This window comes from Opisthocomus hoazin, chromosome 1 (genome assembly GCF_030867145.1).
Source record: "Opisthocomus hoazin isolate bOpiHoa1 chromosome 1, bOpiHoa1.hap1, whole genome shotgun sequence".
NCBI classification, from domain to species: Eukaryota; Metazoa; Chordata; class Aves; order Opisthocomiformes; family Opisthocomidae; genus Opisthocomus; species Opisthocomus hoazin.
The window spans coordinates 79,388,034-79,408,299 of NC_134414.1; the positions used below are offsets into that span (position 1 = coordinate 79,388,034).

Here is a 20,266-nt window from a genome sequence, read left to right on the forward strand (position 1 = left end):
TCCACTGAGAAGCCAGCCAGCCTGCCTGCCAGTTTTTCTGCTGTGGTGGGAGTTATTAAATTTGCACCAGATTCAAAGAACTGTCTCTTTATAAAGGCATAGGTCCACTTACATGGATACTGAGACAAACTGCCATCTACTTACTTTTTTCTGGAGTTCCTGAATATTTGTTTCCCAGTTTTTATCTTCTTGTGATATTTGCCTGAAAGAAAATGACACTTGCTTTTTTCCAGAATGATATTAGAGCTCTGCCAAAAGTCTTGAAATAAATCCCTCTTGTTACAAACAGATCATCCTTTCCCCCATATGGAGTAACTCATACCACAAAGGAATCGTGGCCTTCTTACTGCCAGCAGCAAAAATCCGATGAGCATTCACTTAAGACTCCACTTCTGTAACATGCTCCACTAATACAGAAACACTTTGGCTCATGAAGAGTGCCACGGGCTTGGAAGGAGCTAGCCTCCAGGGTAGGGACCTCAGTATAGGATCTGGCTATATGCAATATGTAGTTCCCTTAATAGTTTAATGAGTTGATGTGTGCCCTGCTGCGATAAAACAAGGGCCCTGTGCTAACATCAACAAGTCAGAATACTTATATTTTACATTTGCATTTTATAATGAAGTTTTTAAGATCTGAATAACTTCATCGTGTTATCAGCACAGTCAGCCCTCCAGCAAAAAGCCTTGGGGTTTGCAGTTCAGGAGCGCTGTTGTTAATGCTAATGAATTTTTACATTGCTGTAAACGTACTGTGTGGAGGAATCCTGATTTTCAAGATTAAATATACAGTTTTTATTTATACTTCAGAACTGTCATCTTTACGGTGTTGTAAGGTCTAATACCTAATCTTTTAAAAGGAGGTGATTTTAACAGTCTTATTTGTCTTTAAGTAGTAACATGGTCGCTCCATTCAAAGTGCACAAATTATATAAACAAAAATCATCTTATTACTGGAAGAGTTTAAGAAATCATATTTTTACATGTCCTTGTCCATACTGCCCATTAACACATTTATCAATAAAAACTAATTATTTCAGTTTTGCTTTAGTTTAGTCAATTCACTTTCAAAGTATTTATCACTGCTATTCTCAGTCATCAAATTCCATAGCATAACAGTTGTTCTTGATGGAACATAAACAAAATAAGGCCAGCATTTTTGTTTGTCTTAGTTTATAAAAATGTCTTAATTTCTGTACTAAAACAGTTTATTATGCCTACAGTCAGGTTCACACTGAATATATGATTATGAAATAATTGTAAAATGCAGCAATTCACTGGTGACATATTTTTCAAACTCAACAGTTTACTGAAGAACATTTGATTTTTTCAGTTAAAAAAAAAAAAATATAACAGTTTACTATGCTGAAGCCACTATTGTAAGGAAAATTTTGATGATGCATTTGTGATCTTTTTAAGCCAGAAACTATCTGAAATTTCTAGGCCTTTAAATTTGGGTCATGTTGATATATATTTTCTACATCTTACACATTGGTTTTGTCCTAAAATACTTTGTGATTTACTGAGGCTGAGGGTGGTTCTTCGTACCTGCCCCAATACCCGTCTGATCAAGAGACTACTGAGAATATAGGTCTTGTCCCAGTGAGGACCTCTGCAAGCCTTCACTTTCAGCTCTGCCCCGGATTACTACAGATGAGCCCTCGGCTTGTTGACCAAAGAGAAATATTACCCCTAATGTTAGCAAAGCCATGCTATCATTCCTGGCTGTAGATTCAGATGAGCAGGAGCTCCCTGCCGGTCCAACAAAATGTCTGCGCCTGCAGCTTGTCTCCGCCTCAGGTTGCAGCAGGGGAGATGGGACACCCTGGTCCCTGCTCACCTGTGAAATGTCCTCAGCTTCTTCCTCAGGAGCATCTCCAGAGTCAGCACCTTCTGCATCAAAAGGCATTTCACAGCAGTCTCCTCTCTGCTTGCTGGGTTAATGCGCTGTGCAGTCAGTCTCCAAACGTAGATCTCATGTTTCAGCTCTAAAAAGAATCAAAATTACTTCTCTTAGAGCAGGTGTAGCGTGTATGAAACCAGAGACACACAAAGTATGTGTAACGTGCCCTGGACTCAAAGCTGTTAAAATGATTGGAAGTGTTTCCCAAAATTTTCCACTTAGGAAGCTGTTTTTACCAGTCATTTCGCAGAGCTGAAGGGAATAAAAAATAAACAGAATTTTTTCAAAATTTAAATTTATCTCAAAGTCCTTTTCCAAAGAAAAATAAGTACTCTCTTCAAATGATTCCAAATGCCTTCCAGAAGCTTTAGTGCTGAAATCGTAGCACATTCATTTTTCATTAGAAAATAAACTGCCAATACATGTTATTATATTGCTAACCAGATACTAGTCACTTTGTAGTTAGCAATTACAGCAAATTCTCTTTCACTGTATTCAGAATGGACACCATGTTTTATCAGTCTCTTCTCCCAGGTGGCTAGCGATAGGACGAGAGGCAATGGCCTCAAGTTCCATCAGGACAGGTTTAGATTGGATATTAGGAAAAATTTCTTTACTGAAACAGTGGTCAGTCATTGGAACAGGCTGCCCAGAGAGGTGGTTGAGACACCATCCCTGGAGGTGTTCAAAAAACCTGTAGAAGTGGCACTTCGGGATATGGTTTAGCAGGCATGGTGGTTTGAGGTGGATGATCTTCGAGGTCTTTTCCAGTCTATGATTCTATGATTCGCTCTGTGTTCATACAAACAATTTTATCGATGTAAGGCAAAACTGAAATTTAGCACTGTCTTATGGAATGTCATTTAATAACATTTTAAAGATTTCATAAGAGGACTTTATTCTTAGGCACTGAAAATCTCCATAAACAGAGTTACCATCACCTGCATGCTAACCTGAATGCTATCTGATCCCGTGTGAGTTCATACAGACTGATTAAACCTTGAAATCAGCCTCCAAAGTCTTGTCAGGATTTTCAACACTTTTGGGTTTATTTTTTTTCAGTATTGCAAAGGCTTTGGAGAATGACCGAAAAGCTTCTATTCCTGTTCATGAAGGACCTTAGACTGGGCATGCAAAAAAAAAAAAAATAAATAAATAAAAAAATAAAAAAGCTTTGGATTTTCCAGGAAATCACTAAAGAAATAAAAGCAGAATATTCATTCAGAGACTGTCTCCATAAATGCTTCCTGATGAAGCCACAGGATGTTTCCTCACCCTTCTTTTGTTTTCCCCTCAAACTTCATGTCGTTAAAGATAACATGTCAAGAATCCAAGGCTTTATATCTTAAGATCCCTGTTCAATCAGCAAATTGCTCTTATGCTAAGAAATATATGTGGAAGTCTTTGCACCATGTATACAAACTATATGCATTATTTATAAAAAAAATAACATAGTAACATAAGAAATATTTAAACACATTTTGATGTAAGCAGTAATGTTAACATTTGCTGCTGCAAATCCCTAGTGGTTCATGGTATCTACTATTAAAAAGAGTACTAAATGTGTTTAATTCCCCCCCTTCCTTTGTGACCAAGTATTTATAATGATAATACAGACTGAATCGTGTAAAGATTGACCATAGGAGGCATCTGGACTTGACAGAACTCAAATATTTAAGAGGAAAAGTAAGCGTGTCCAGAGCCTGCATAGATCACACAAAAAAGGGATCTGAACAGCAGTTGGCTCACATTTTGTTTGGTTCATGTCTATAGATGAGCACACATCCATCAAAATTGTAGTCTTTGTCTAAGCTTTGTAATGCAAGACCAGAAATGTAAATTCACGCTGAAACCCAACCACTATCCCAGGTTATTAAACAACTAGTGCTTAGCTAAAACTTTTCTTCCTAGAAGGGTTTCCTACCTGAACCACGGATATCAAAGAGGTGCAGAATCTAACACTTTGCTTTGTAATACATTTGGTGATTCTTGCCAGGAGATAATCTGACACTAAAGTATATTAAAACAGAGATAGGTTGTGTAGAGACCATGTCCTAGTTGTCATTTACTTCTCCATCAACACTTGTGACACACATAAATATGTCAGCAGTGATTTTCCATTTGCTTCCAGAATATAAATCAGAAAGTGACAGAGCTTTAGGCCACAGCTGATCTTCTGCTCCCCACAGAAAAAAAAAAACCAAAAAAAAACAAACAACAAACTCTTTTTGAGGATTAGAGTAGATGGGAGCTGTGCAAAAAACCCATATTTCCAACCTCAGAAATCGTGACATTTTTTCTTTAATAAGATCGCAGGATTAAATTTTAACTCTCTGAATCTGCATAGTAATTTCTCAAAGAAATTAGTAACCATATGTTTCGGGTCTGCTTCCGCTCTACAGTTTCTGGTCAATGGTCAACTGTTTCTGGTCAACAACCTATTTCAATTGGCAACTTCTTCCTCATAAATATCCATCTTGAAACTGGTCTGAAATCTTGAGCTGGGAAGTTGTTCCTTCCCATACAGCTGAGCAAGACTAGACAGAGAGAAGGTGGAACGTGGCTTTCTTGCACACTCTCGTGTGCAACTTCTCAGGCTTTGTTGAATAAGTTTCCTGAGCCCTTTGAGGTGAAAGAAATATTTGTATGATCCTACATGCTGCCCTAGAATGAACAAGATAAATACAAAAGTTTGTAATTTAAGCAAGTGAAGAGGAAGAACCCCCTTGGCAGGTGAATGATCCTTTCTGTACTGCTTTTTCAAGCAATTTTCAAGTGAAGTGGACTGTGGCTTTGAAACTGTCTTTCATTGTCAGTTCAAGAGAAAGAATGTGGGTTTGTCTTTTTCTCTGGTAAATGCTCCTGAAGCATGATTATCCAAGTTCGCTATCCTACTTTCCAATAGCTTGTCTTTGATGCAACTCCTTTTCTGATCATGTCTGTTCACCCTGCCATAGCATTTCCCACAATCCTTTCCAGCAAGTGCCTGCCCGATTTTTCAGTCAATTTTCTAAACATCCCAAGGATGTGAACATCCAGCCTGCCATGGAATTTACTTCAGACAAAAATGTCTTTTGAAAATCAGAACGGTCAATACATCTTTTACACTGCGACTCTTGTTGCAGTAATAACTTGTGAAGAGGCTTTCTAGGTCATCCCACATAATGTTTCTCCTATTTCTTTTTCATGCACATTCTTATTTTAATAGTCCATTGTGGCATCACGTGATATGTATGTATGAGCAGTAGTTTTTGTTTTGAAGGAAACATAATGCAGGACCCTGAGGTCAGTGAGAACACTGGATTTGGCAAAAACCTTTGAGCTTTTCTATACTTCTCCCATTTCAGGTCTGTCATTTAGGCAGTGATCCCTAGAGTTTAGGAACATATGAAATTTTATGACATACGATGTTGCTCGGGCAAGGGCTTAATGCAACTGCAGGGTCTTATCAATGGCTTTGTAAAATTATGGCTAAGGCAGCAAAAGGGCAGCATTTGGCTGCCCCTGAATGGGAAGGTCTCACACCACGTTTCCCCATGTCCATAAGTTCCTGTCCCCGTCTCAGATGGCATCTAATGGTCACGTTACACCAGGGCGAGCTCACTCCGCTCACTCATCCAACAAAACCCAATCTGCAGGGTTTATGCAGGGTTAACTTTATGGTGGATCGGCCTCCTAACCAATTTATCCTACCACTGCTAGGTCTGTTGCTAATAATTGAAATGGTATGTGTGTGTGGCATGTACCTTTCACGGCAGTTTATCATTAAAGCAGCTAAATTAACATTTAACTGCAACAGGAGTAGCAGTGTTTGAAGTGATAGAAGCAAAGCAAAGTTTAGTCTGCAGTGATCTGAAGTGAAAGACAACAGGAAAGCTGTAGCTTAGTCAGGGAATTCAGCCCATTATGATACTAAAATATTTGTGGACATGGTACATTCACAAAGCCCACAAGGCACCACAGCAATATACCTAGCATTATTATTTCACAAAAATTACAAAAATTTTCTTTCTTTTTTCTTTTTGTTTTTTTTTTTTTTCCACAGAAAGTCTATTTCCAATAAGAAAAGAATAATTTTTGCCTTAGTTCTAGGATAAAATAAAGGGTCAGCAAACATGTAAATCTTCTGCTGATAATCTGTTCTGGTTGTGTTGTTTATCATGTTTTGCCATGACGACCAGGGATATGACATCCTGGACCCACTGAATTTAATGGAGTTTCAGCTACTGACCAGAGCTGTGACATTTTAGAAAATATTTTCTGCATTTTAGAAAACACTATGTTTCATTTGAAAATTCATATTCTTTCTGCAATATGATAATTAATCATCAGATTGATTTTCACTTAGAGTAATCACACATTCCCTCCCACCCAACTGCCAGTAATAAAGAAGACATCCTCAAAAACTGAGTGTAATTAATTCCCAGTCTCAGAATCTGAAAAGACCAGTCTAGTTAATTGAAGATACTCCAAAGAGCATGACCAACCTTGATGAGATGATGAGAATTATCATAAAATGGCAATTTCTAACTTGCAAGTGCACTAAATACATTAACTACCTTTTCACAAGCAACACAAGTTTGCACTGCTGGGCTGTGACTAATGACATGCAAAGTATGTTCTTCTCAGTGTGGTGGGTTTTTTTCTCCACGTACTATTGTAGCTGAACTATTTTCAGTAAGGCAATTATTTTTCTTAGCCAACTTCTCAGAACAAGAATACTTCTGCTTAAAAGTTAACTGAAAAACAAGTTAAGTATCATGAATTACAAGTTAATCTAGTTAGAGTAATATCTACAACTTTTAGTAATTTATTTAATCCCTGGTATTATGTAATTAATTCTGTAAAGACAGTAAGTAACATCTCCTTTTTCAAAGCATAGAAACTGAATCAGAAAAGTGAAACGCAAGTGTAGAAAGAATTCACCTCAAGGGATATTCCAGCTCAACAACTCATGCCTGTCTCCTGAAGACGGCACCCCTCAATAGGACACACGCATAAGGCTCTAATTCTGGAAAAAAAAATGCCTGAAATGTTCTTGTGTTTATTGCTTTGAGTAGTCCAGTTCATCAGCAGTGGATAAAGGAAAGCAGAGGCATAAATTTTGCAGGGTCTTCAAAACTATAACAAAATACACTTTGCCTTATTCAGCTAAATAGTTGCAAAGGGATGCAAGAAATCTGCACAACACTGCATAAAGCAATACAGAGCATTTATATAAGCTTTTCAACAAAAAGGCCAACAGCTGGGGCCCCATTTGGTCACCGAGGCATCTAACGCTAGTTTGGTTGCCCAGCATGGGATTGCATCCACGGCACAGGACTTACAGGACAGCCTCATCCCTGCAGCAAAGCAGCTGGAGCCCAGGCAGAAAACTGCAAAGCTCAGATGGTGCTACGCACTTCAGTCACCTCCCAGGACCCGTCTTTGGGGCAAGCTGGGGCAGATTGTGGTAGCCCAAGGGGTCAGGCTATTCATAAAGCTGCAAAACAGCAAGCGACCTTCTTCAAAATTTAACTGGAATTTTTCCTCACTGTGCTTTGCATTTTCCCCTGTAATTTTAGCTACTGCAAGAAGCACAAGGAACTTCAGCACAATACCACAAGCCTGCCCTTGAATTTTATAAGCAAATAGTCAATGTAATACCTCTATGAGCATCATTTAACCCTCAGATAGAATAATCTGCAGATATTAAAGTGAGTGAGATCTCTCATAACACTTCAGAATTGTTGATAAAGACAGACATTACTCTCAGTTGGTTTGTACCTGAACGAGGGGTGGGATCTCTCTCAGGTGATATGGGCTCTGTTCTCATCTCTGGGTAAGTCAGACTTAGAGCCATAAAATTATTTCAGTCCTTGCAATTTTGCCCCTTAGTTTCATCTACTGCGGTTCCCCATCTTTTAAAAGCTGGAATCCAAGTACATTTAGGTTTCCTGTGTGCTTACTGGCACTTGCCTAATGCTGTCACAATACTTTGTTCTGTTACACTAAGAACGGCACAGGGTCATGGGAAGTAGAGAGCCAAGTATTTTGAGCATTCATTTATCTAAAAGTCCATGGTAGTTTGTTTCACAAATTTTTCATCAGGTTTGAAATCTAGAAAAATAATTCTGGTTTACTCACTATCAAGAAGTTTTAAATCAGGCTGCCAGACTTACTAACGAAAACAAATTTAGTCAACATTTTCTGTTAAAGTACAAGTCTCACAATTAAAATAATCTCTGTTCAACTCACTATGCTCTGCTCAAAAGTGAATAAACACATTCCAATCAAAATATTTTGCAACAACCATAAATACTACTGAAGTCCTTTCAATACCAGGAAAAACAGTGTTGCAAGCAACCACTTAATGATGGTATTCCCAAAGACCCATTAAGGATAAATTAATCAGGAAAAGATAGAGCCTCAAAAGGACAACTCTCATAATCCAAAAGACAGTGCCTCATCTAATGCTTTTAATAAGACAAAATGAAGAGCAAAATAATGAAGCACACTTCAGACTCACCATATCTTTTAGCAACAGCCATAAATGCAAAAATAGTGACTAATATGTTCAGCTCATGTTGATTAATAAAAATGGCAGGAATAATTTAAAAATCTGTCAAGGTTACACTTTTATTTGAAACATCATCACAGCGACAGCTCTCTGCAGCAAACAGATACAGAGCATGCGTTACATTAACCTAAATTTTTCTCTTAAGCTCTGTATATCAGGAAGATCTTATGAGTTTCAGAGCCATTACAGTAAAGTGAAAAACTTTGTCATAGCTTTACCAAAACACTGCTAATGAAAAGGCCAGGTCTTGCCAACCAGTGTATTTCTGTACAATCATTTCACAGTTGTGGTATGTATACAAAAATCATGTGGGACAAGTGCTGTAAGAGAAACAGGAGATATGACTTCCTAAGTTTCTACCTCCCATCAGTGATTTTTTCATGAAAAATGTGTAGAATTAATTGTGAAGTGCTGCTCTATTGATTCAAAATGCCACTGCATTATATTTTCTGCATAAGGCAGGTACAGTAATAGTGCAGATGCCTTCCTGTGATGGCTACATTATTAATGCACTAATAATAACAAAGGAGATTGCCATATCTCCCTTATTCTGCAATGTCAGAATACTATTTTTATCATATGAAAACAAGAAAATACAGATCAACATTTTCCTCTTTCCAAGGGGAATAGTCCATCAACTCTGAAGCAGTACAGACACAAACAAAATTTTAAACGTAGAATTATCTCAAATGTTTAAAAATATCAAAATCTTGAATCTGTGTAAAGTGAATAACTACACTTATTTTCATTACTGATCATTAGAAGAGCTATCAAAGGAGCAAATAAAAAAGACTGATTTTTTTTTTTTTTTTTTTTTTTTTACATTTTCAAACATAAATCCATGACCCTGGTGGATTCTGATATATTATCTCAAAGGGAGTATACACAAAGTCTGCAACGACCATAAGACTACCTAACTCCTTACAGTCTTACACTTCTTTAAAACAGAAGACACAATATGTACAAGAAAGATATAATCTTAGATCCCAAGATAATTCATAAGCAACATGCATCTTTTAATTTAGCATGCTATTATCCACAGTAGAAGAGTTAAAATGTTAACTGTTCATTGTTAATATATACAACTGGATTGCAGAGAAGAGGAAAGAAGAATGACAAAAATGTTTTCCTGTCCCACATTGTTCTTCAAGATTTAAAAATTCTTCCCATAGATTCCCATGAATTTAGCATCTTGTGTAAGGATAGTAGAGTGCAATGCATACTGCAAAACTGCCATCCAGATTGAGCTTGGAGTTGAATGCTTGAAAATATCTTGAAATACTCCTTTGTTTGGACACTGTGCTCTGCATAATCTGCCTGCTAGTTTCCTCGCCTGAACCAGCTTTCAAGTGAGGACAGCCCACTACTTTCAACATTACATTAAAATGCCAGTGCTGTTTTACTGGAAGTTAGTATAGTAGCTACATAGGAAGAGACACACCTCGGGATAGAGATTTATCAATGATGTACTTAATCCAGCTCAGTACTTGATGCACTTCTCTGATTCTAGCAAGAAATGGTTCCTATGGTTACACATATGTTATAACTAAAATAGGGCTATGGACTGTTCTCTGACCCTGAGCAGCACACGTAGCTGTGCTAATGCTACAGAACACTTGACTGTGGGTCCCCTCTGTGCCCCTGCGGTGTCCTTGTGGCCCTGGACATTATTAGTATTTTATGTGGGCTTTTTTCAATTCAAATTTTCTGAAGCAGCACTGGGGCTGTCTGGCAAGTCATGAGAGTAGTTCTTCCCCAGCAATTAAACTGAAAGGTTTTACGTCACACTGCAGAACATGGCATGAGGGCATGCACCGCTCATAGAGGATGCAAAGCCCACCTGCACATCCCACGCCCTGAGAAAACAGTAAAGCTGTTAACCCTGTAGCCACAGCCACCTGCCCTGGGGACCATTCCCCCAGGCAGGCACCTCAGAGCTGCAACAGGCAAGGGGGTTCACATGGGCGAAATAATGATGTGGGGAACTGAAAATTAGTTTGATTTTGCTATAGCTTTAGTTTAATTTTGTTATATAATTTTGCATCTATGTTAAAGAAAGAGTTAAACACTGTTATTCAGTTTAGTTCTGCTCTTTGTAATCTTGCTAACAAGGACTGTTGTGGCTCAAATGTAGCTCACAAGGACTGTTTGCGAGACAGACGAAGAGAAACAAGGACTGATAACCAGAACTTTGTTGTCTGTAAGAAGCAACTCTCTAGCTGAAACTGCTTCTGTGGTTTGGGACTCAGCCAACACAGACAACTCAGGAATTTTTGGGCCAAATGTGAAAGCACACAGCGAGAAAGACTATGAGCCTTCATCCAGAAGACCCCCACAGACGAGCACCAGACGACACTGTGCAAGTGCTAAAGGGGTGTGGAGTATGATAATGAATTCCTAGAAATAAGTACAATAGTCCAGCCTACTTAGATAAGCTTTGTAATAAATAGGTGCATGCTTCGTGACTCAGTGTGCAAGTTAGGAGGAGCGATCCCCCTTGCACCCGGCGCCGCAATAAACATACCTGCTTTATAACTCTCTGAGTTGTGAAGTTTGATTCCTCACGTCAATTATGACAGCACTGAGCTATACCTGCTGTTCAGCTACAATTATAGTTGCCGATGCCTGTGCTTGGTCAATCGTGTGCAGCACAAAGTACTACAGCAGACATTTGCAGTCACTATGGGACACAGAGGGGAAAACTCAACGGACATTAAGTGCTAAACGAGTTTTTCAGTTTTACCTTGGTTTCTCTCTTGACCTTCGCCTTAGCTGTGTCATACTTTGGACATTTTCACACAGAATGAGGCCCAGTGTGAGCAACACTTACTCTAAGTCCAGGGGCAATGCCTGGACATCTTGGATCTGCAGCCAGCACAGTCCTATCCGTTGCACATGTTTGACAACTCTCAATTGTTGCTCTCCTACTTCTTCCTCTTATAGACTTTCTACTTTTTCACTGCTGGTTTTGTACCTCTTTTTTTCCTTCCTCCTCTCCTTTTTCTTCTCTTAGAGAAGCAGCTGTAAATCTCCACAAGGAAGAAAGACACAGATTTGCTCACTCATCTGGTTAGCACTTTCACATTGCGGGAAACAGCACTGTGTTTTTCACACATTAAGCACTTTACACATGACTATGATTAATTAGAAAATTCCTTCTGTTGTCACCTTTACATACTGACTATCATACTACCATAGCAGTGTTTTCCCAGCTGCTGCAGACAGTGAGCTACACCAGAGGGAATAAAGTGCTTCCCCCTCTCCTGGCATCACCACTCCTGCTTCAGCAGTGGGTCTCTCTTTCAGCCAGCGAAACAATCAGAAATTGGAGCAAGCAACACAGGACAAATGGGGAGCTGGTGCCAAAGAAGTTGTTGTGCTAAGAGAAAGCTCCTTCTCTTTGGCAAAAATAGTACTTGTCACTAAACCATGTGCCACCTTCTCTCCTGGGGATAGCAACCTTCCCAAACACTGAGGTCCACATCTCCACAGCTTGATAGCTGAGATATGACAGTGTATTGACATGCTTCCCAGGGACTAAATAATGTACTGTTAACCCTTGAGGGAAGTAAAAACTTTAGTTTCAAGTTTTGGGGCAGGGAGCAGCAAATTTAATTCCTCTTACACTCATAAGTTATTATTTCCCCTTATATATTCATTTGGGAAAGTGTATATATACTTTTTAAACCTTCCAGTTTACTACCCTAACCCTAACATCTTCTTCTTCATTGCACAGAACCAGGTGCAGGTTTATCAGCTGAAAATGACACTCAAAAAAGTTCTCAAAATATCCCTTCATACTTCAAAAGCATTTGATTTTCTCTCATGGCTGAGTTCTTCAGCTTCTTTTTTCTTTTGCGAAATGCACCACTTCAAGCCACTGCAGGTAGGTAGTGGCTCCTGGGGAAGGAACACACATTTTTTTTCTGCTGCACAGGTGCTGCAGCTCAGTCCGAAAGCCAACAATTTAAAGACACTAGTAACACACAGCATTGAAATTAATCTGCCAATGTATCATCAGAATAACAGCATTGTCTGTTCTGAAAATTTGTGCTTACCCATTCTCAGTAATCTGTATAGCCCAAAGCAACAGAAAAAAATCTTAAAACATAAGGCATACAGAGAAAAAGTTCTGGGCAGAATAATATGCCAATTAAGTCTCAGATATCCTGTTTAATTGCTAATTGGGGGCAGAAGGAGAGAAGGCTGGTGTTTAGTTGATTAAAACAGCTGCTTCAAACAAGCCATTTGAAGTTACCACAGAATCATTGCAACCTGAGATGGAAGGACCACTGAAAGCAAGTTGGAGCACATTCTACAAATCCAGATCATGACAGCTATTTCCTAATGGGCTGTGTTAGTCATTTTTTCTTCCCCTTTCACAGAAAATTCCAGTAGATAGAGTTGGTCTTCAGTATTTGCTCTACTTGAACAGCTACTGATTAGCTTCACAGCAATGCAGAAGCGGCTGATTATAAGAACACATGGTATACTGATTGGGAACTGCTATATCTGACCACACTAAGCTGCAAGTGACAAAGATTGCCAAGAGATGAATCGATGAAATTATACCAGCCTTTTCAGAGTATACAGTATTTCACTAGCAAAGATACGATGTCAGTGAATAAATTGTACTATTCAATTTAGTCAAAAAATAGTTATGTATTCTTGATTTTTTTAAAATACAAAACATCTGCTTTAAAAGTTTAGAGATGAAAGAAAAAAATAACAGTAACAAAATAATCCCCTCCCTCAACCTGCTGGCCATGCTGCTTTTGACGCAGCCCAGGCTACAGTTGGCCTTCTGGGCTGCGAGCGCATGTTGCCGGCTCGTGCTGAGCTTCTCATTCACCAGTACAAAGAAGAGCAAGACCAACAGGAACATGAGCCTACTCCCCACCGCTTCAGATTTTGCATTTCAGTAGTCTACTGGGGACAACTTGGGAGGGGATATTTTTTTTTCGCCTAGCTTTTTCGCCTCTCTTCAAAGTACTCACGTGGACAAGCCAAGTAGAAAGATCACTCACTCATGATGCACAGTTCGCAATGCTTATTATTAAGTTTTTTATGGGTATATGTTTTAGGTAATGATGCTGTCCCATCATACAAAACTCAACACTGGTTATTTAAAATTGACAAATTTAAGGAACATCTACAGCTAGAAGAGGAGAGAATCCCTTTCTGCATGTTAGCACTGCCAATGATCAGTGACATACTTTCTCTAAAGATATTTCTGGTACCCAAGATAAAGTTCTAGCTGTTTGAATGGAAACTGATGTAAACTGAGGTGAGCCATAGGTGTCCTATGGGTAAATAAAGTCTTTTCTCGCTTTGACTGAGGAGTATATAGTCAATAGATTTACTTACCAAGTAAGGAAGATTTCTTGCAGCACCTTCCCTGGTACGAGAAGGTAGGAAAAGAAGATTCTTGATGGCTTTCTTAAAAATAGCATCACAGGGAAATATCTAGGCATTTTAGGGACTAAGTTAATTGCTTTATTTCTCTTGCTCTCAGGATCAAATCTCTCAGGGTGCAGAAACCCTCAGCTGTTTTACAATGGCACAGTGAAGAATATTCATATCTCATACCAATCAAATGTATAGAAAGAAAATTCTCCTTACTTCTCTTAAAAAACAGTTAGGTAGTATCACATCTAGAACACCTTAAAAATGCTTTGGTTCTTAATACTGGGAAAGACTTTGGCCGCTACAGCTACGAACAGGTAGGCTGAGCATGCCTTGTGCCTAATGGACACTGAAGTCCCTCAAAACCAAATGTCTGCACAAGAGCTAACTTCCTAAGCAGTGAAGTCTCTTCTCTGACCTATTAGATGGGACTGAAGAGGCGTGATGCAATCCACTGAGGAGAGGACTGACACTTCTGTCCTTTTCATAAAATCCTAGTCCTAAATCTAATTTTCCCTGGAACAAGGCAAGCCACTACAAGTGGTACTCATGTTGCCTAAATTAGTTACCTATCATGAAGATTTCTACCACTGAATTAGTCACCTTGGACTCCTCTTGTACTCAAAAGAGAGAAGTAAACTTTGGGGGGCTGCAATATATCTGTTCTATTGTAGACAGTTACATTAATCTTTAGATCTTTCTCCACAGGTTACAAATGGAGCCAAGTTATATCAACCATATCAAAAGTTGTCCTCCCCATGCTAAACAGACCCCATGCACACAGGTTCAGAGACGTCGTACAGCACGTTAAAACAGCTGTTGCATGGTCAGCGGAAGTCTGGATCCTAAGTCTTCTGCAGCCAAAAGTAAAAAACCATCAGTCTCAGGGAAGAAGCAGTTATACTCAACTACCTTTGTGCAAAGATAGCTAAGAAATTATACCTAGTGAATTTTTTCTTACTTTGTAAAGATATTGTGAATATTTGGTGGTTATTATTAAGTTTCACCACTGAAACAGAAGCCTGAGAACAATGATGAAGACTTCAAAATGACTGAATAGAAAGGCATAAAAGCATGAAAACAGGAAGGGACTGACTGAGACTTCCAGAGACTACTGAGGTGAGAAACCTAAAAATGGCATAGATTCAGTCCTACTGATATATAGAAATTATATACTGGGGAAACTTAGGGTTGGAAGAGCCACAGAGGCAAGCTGGAAGGAACTTGGAAAGTTCTACTCTTGATGAAATGTCCTTCACTGACCATAGACCAGGAAAAGATTGCAGAAAAAATCCAGTGGAAGAAAATCAGCACTGAGGGAATGTATCAGTGCACTCTGCCTGTCATAAGGGAAATGTGGGAGATTTCTAAAGCTAGGTTGTGAACTCAGCACCTTGAGCAGATGTTATCTGTTGCGATACAGAACGCCTTGGTATTTAAGCCTATGGATATAAATGATGCAAAAATATATCCCTATAAATTTTGAAAGATATTAAATAATTCATGTCAACACCTCAACTTTAGAAGCAGAAAAACATGCATTTCTGAAATCCAGAAAATATTATGATGAAATATAAAATCTAAATGATTCGTTTAAAAAAATAATGTTCAGAGACTGAAGGAGAGTGGGCAACATTGTAGTAGGCACTATTCAGTCTCTATTTAGCACATATTCAATGTAGTGATAATAAGAATGTTTTCATATTCGTACTTACCAACAATTTCACTTGGCTCCTTATTGTAAAGTTTTTTGTTCCAGTAAAGAAGTCTGAGAAAAGGAAAGGAGACCAGAACAACAAGGCAAATTCCAACAAACATATGCCCTGTGAAGGCTGCAAAATCCAATCCCTGGAAATAAAAATGAAAACCTGAATTAAAAATCAGTTATTTTTCTACATTACCTACAGGGAAAAGTATTCAACCATATGTACTTTAGCAAACAATAACAAATATAAAGCAATAAAGTTCTAAGCATAGTATACGCTGTATTTCATCTGTTTCAAGGACATGAGCCACATTATAATTTAATTCAGAGAATCAAAAGATAGCATTATGAGTTATTCTGAAATATACTTAGTGTTTCTGACATGGATAGAAAAAAAAACCCAAACTGAATCATTAACTTTCACTTTTCACTTAAATCACTGTGAATTCATTTAAATCACACTGAATCACAGAAATAGTTACATTTCAATAACCAGCTTTTGTTTTAAACTGATGACAACATGGATTTTTGCAATAATCCAATATGAACCAGAATTTCATCTAAATTCACAAATATTCTTCTGCAATAAAAATATGTCAATGTTTTGTGTATTTTTCTGGCTGGTTAATAAATGGACACATTTCTTTACATTTTGCATAATGAAACCCTTTAATGAAGGGGTTTGCAAAAAGGTTAGGCAGAATGTATTAAAAAACTAGTGGTTTAAGCAATCAGAATGAATAACGACAACCCGACGTAAAACTTAGAAGTTAGCCATGCTTTGAGTAGGACCCTGGACTAAGTGACCTTCAGGGCCACTTTCAACTGAACTATTTCATGATTCCATATTACACACACTGTAGTGGATCAGTGTTAGCCTTTGGACTGGGATTTTCTGAAGCAGCCATGACTAGCCTGTCCAAAAGAAGTTGTCCATGAAGCTCCAAGGGGGATCATATCCAAGTACTCCGGTAGCAAGGAACTGTCTTCTACTCATGGAGAAGAGATTGTCTGGGTGATCTCAGCAGAGCAACTCTGTGATACTTGAAAGAAACCACAGTCCAAGCCCTGGATAGCTCAGGTTGGCCAAACTGAATTTTCAGAGCATCTACTAATTTCCCAGAGACTCTAGAAATTCATGGGATCTCCCTGTGCCACAGTTCTGCATCTCTATAGTGACTTGCCTTTTACCAAATACCGCTGTGCTACCTATAGACCCTTCTGTAACGCCAATGCGTATTCAAAACAGCTTCCCATGCAGCATCAGTTGATATTACCTCCTGCATGTTAAGACCATTGGGGACTTACTACCTTAAATGTGTATTCTTCTGTATTGTCTCCTACTAAAAGGATTTGTGTGGAAATGTCCCAGCTGATATATCTCTGGTTCAAAAAAAGGAAAAAAAATGTTTCTGTATTGCACCACAGGGCATAATAAAAAGACACAGGACACAAAAACTGATTAAAGTCATAAAGAACTTTCATAGCCAGATAAAGATTGGTGCCCTTCTGCAAAAAATCTATAGTGTGCAGACAGTTTAATAAATTTAAAAACCTAAATATGCAGACCTAGGATTAGAATTTGATCCTATTAAAAATACAGGTTTCAGCTTCATGAGCTGAAGAAAATCATCCTTAGTTGCTACTTAATAGTAGATTCCTTGTCTCTTCCACTCTCCAGCCACTGGAAGGTGAAACTGTATACCTGTTCATTTGCTGGCCTTTCATTATAACTCAGCTAGTGCCATTTCTTTCATGAAAGGAGAAGGAAGAGTCTTCAGGAATTCGAATACGATTATTTTAAGAATCGGACAGAAAAACATTATACCACAAAGGAAAATTATATACCTTCATTCAGTTTGCGTACATAACAGGTCAGACAGTCAAATGTCTGACATCCCTGCAAGAAAGACTTTACAAGTCAATTTTTAAATAAATGCTCAGAAAGATTGGCCTCTGGGCATCAAGTCAAGATTCAGAGCTACAGGAGACATTTCTATGACAGGTGAAATCAACATTCATAACTCTAGGAAATCTGCAAATAGCAATGAGGAAAAAAAAGTCACTGGAATTCTGTGGAAGCTCAATGTTTGTAAGACCTGCCCCCAGAGTATATAAAGTCCATATCCCCCATGTGTATTTCCTTAATTACAGCCATTTAAAATTAAAAATATGTCTAATTTATATATGGGTTGCCTCTAAGATTATAACTCAAAAGAAAGAACAGAAAATTTTGGCCAGAAAAATCACTATCAGAACTGGCCTTGGTTCAGAAGTTTGTAAAGTGTGGACTATGTGCCATTTAACAGTTCAGGAAGTACAGAAAAATAAGTGTTCGGTTTTGTATGGTCTCTAAAATGGCCTAAGGGGAGGTAGGAATTTGAAAGTAATCAAGCTGTAAAAACACTGAGGCTACACCACCTGAAATAGCAATGCCTAAATCTGACTGGAAAAAATTTCATGCGTTGAAAAACAAAATGATTGTGAAAAAGCTGGTTGAGGAGCAATAAAGTAATTAGAGGTGGTCAGCATATACTCAAACCAGAATCACCAGAACCAGGAGAATTACTTTTGCACTCAATCTAGTCTTACAAAGAGCAGTGGAGATCAAGATTTTCTTAAGCTGGCAGCAATGTGCCCACTTCACAAAGAAGAATGCCAGCTACCAGGCAGAGTATGCCGGCAGAAATTCTCTGCAGAGATACTCAGGCATAAAGATAATTGCTAGTGTAGGAAATAAAAAAGAGAAAGAGGAAACCAAAGGATCCTTGGAAACTCTCAAGTTTAAATATGTGATGTCTTCATCACTTATTAATGGAACTTGAATAAAGGTAAGTGGCTCGTTGCAAAGATTTACAAAGTCACTTGCCTCTACATTTTGAGTATCACACCAGTTTCAGAGAAAAATGATTGTGCTTTGTTACTGAAATGCCACAATGCAGAAGCTTCTCAATCAAAAACTACAGCACAAGGAATGTGTCACTTCAAACCCACAAAACTAATTTCTGTACGAAAACAAAAACCACATCATCCTAGAAGGCAAACTAAAATGCTGAGGTTAAGGAGGTGGTCTCAGATCTGACTGATAGTTGAAAGGAATTGAAATGAGATGGAGATCACAACCCTCTTAAAAAGAAAAAATCAGTATTAACATATCTTCATGGCATACAGCTGACATATCTGAGCCTTAAAAGATATTTGCAGACACTATTGCAAGAGAAGATTTGTCTACTAGATTTTTTAGCATCCTACACAGGAGCTTATCCAAACTTCTCAAAGACAGTAGCTGGGCTGAGATTCAGGATCTTGCTAAACTTCATAACATCACCACTCTGATCATTCTTGTCTCTGAGACCCCTGGTGAAAAAGAAAACATGCTGCTCTGCTGCGAATGCAGAACAACTTTCCAATTCAGATGAAACGAATAATTTTCTAACATGGAGCATGCTTATTTCAGGAAAGAGCTTGCATGACAGTATCACGTGTAATAGTGCAAGGCTGGATTCAGTTCTCTTCCCATCCCTTGCACCCAGCTGTTCTCCCCATTACCTCCTTGCATTGACCCACAAGAACCAGTGAGTAAAAATGAATCCTGACAATCACTAGCCTTGAACATCTGGTACCCTGTAGCCATGAAGAGGCTGAGAACTACCAAGTGCACTCCTTTTTATGGCTGATATCAGAAGGGCTCACCATGGAAAACAGAACACTGCCCACCCTGATGCTCTGGGCTGGGGGGTTAGCACCAGCCTCTCTGCAGCACACAGAAGGAGAAGGAGAGAGCAGATGTCACACCAGACATTGTCAGGTAGCTTGTAGTCAACTTGCAGCCTCTGGAGAACTTTAAGAGACTAAAGACTGAGTGACTATCATTGGGCACCAACAATACAGCCAGGGGCAGCCTAAGGAGTATCAAGAATGATTACACAGCCCTAGGAGCAGCAGTGAAAGACTCTGGAGTGCAGGTAGTTTTTTCATCAATCCTCCCAGGGCAACAAGAAAATCTTCTATAAGTACATCAGTGATAAAAGGAAGACTAGGGAAAATGTGGGCGCTCTCTGGAAGAAAACAGGAGACCTGGTTACCCAGGATATGCAGAAGGTTGAGGTACTCCAAGACTTTTTTGCCTCAGTCTTCACCAGCAAGTGCTCCAGCCATGCCACCCAAGTCACAGGAAGCAAAGACAGGGACTGGGAGAATGAAGAACCGCACACTGCAGGAGAAGATCAAGTTCGAGACCATCTCAGGAACCTGAAGGTGTACAAGTCCATGGGACCTGATGAGATGCATCTGCGGGTCCTGAGGGAAAAAAGGAAAACGTGGGGAACTAAAGGCCAGTCAGTCTCACCTCTGTGCCCAGCAAGATGATGGAGCAGATCCTCCTGGAAACTGTGCTAAGGCACATGGAAAATAAGGAGGTGATTGGTGACAGCCGACATGGCTTCACTAAGGCCAAATCGTGCCTGACAAATTTAGTGGCCTTCTACGACGGGGTTACTGCATTGATGGATAAGGGAAGTGTAATGGATGTCATCTCCCTGGCATTGAGCAAAACATTTGACACTATCGTGCATGACATCCTTGCCTCTAAATTGGAGACACATGGATTTGATGGATGGCCCCCTCGGTGGATAAGGAATTGGCTGGATGGTCGCACTCAAAGGGTTGTGGTCAATAGCTTGATGTCCAAGTG

At 39.0% G+C, this 20,266-nt stretch overlaps 1 protein-coding gene across 1 annotated transcript in view; it reads right to left on the bottom strand.

Annotated features, from left to right (window-relative positions):
• Positions 1 to 20,266, bottom strand: part of OCA2 (OCA2 melanosomal transmembrane protein) — a 189,381-nt gene that overhangs the window by 87,402 nt on the left and 81,713 nt on the right. The window contains exons 14-16 of the mRNA XM_009931146.2: positions 15,584 to 15,716; positions 1,841 to 1,988; positions 145 to 202 (exon numbers count right to left, since the gene is read on the bottom strand). Of these exons, the coding sequence (XP_009929448.2) occupies positions 145 to 202; positions 1,841 to 1,988; positions 15,584 to 15,716 (339 nt within the window). The remainder of the gene's footprint in view (positions 1 to 144; positions 203 to 1,840; positions 1,989 to 15,583; positions 15,717 to 20,266) is intronic.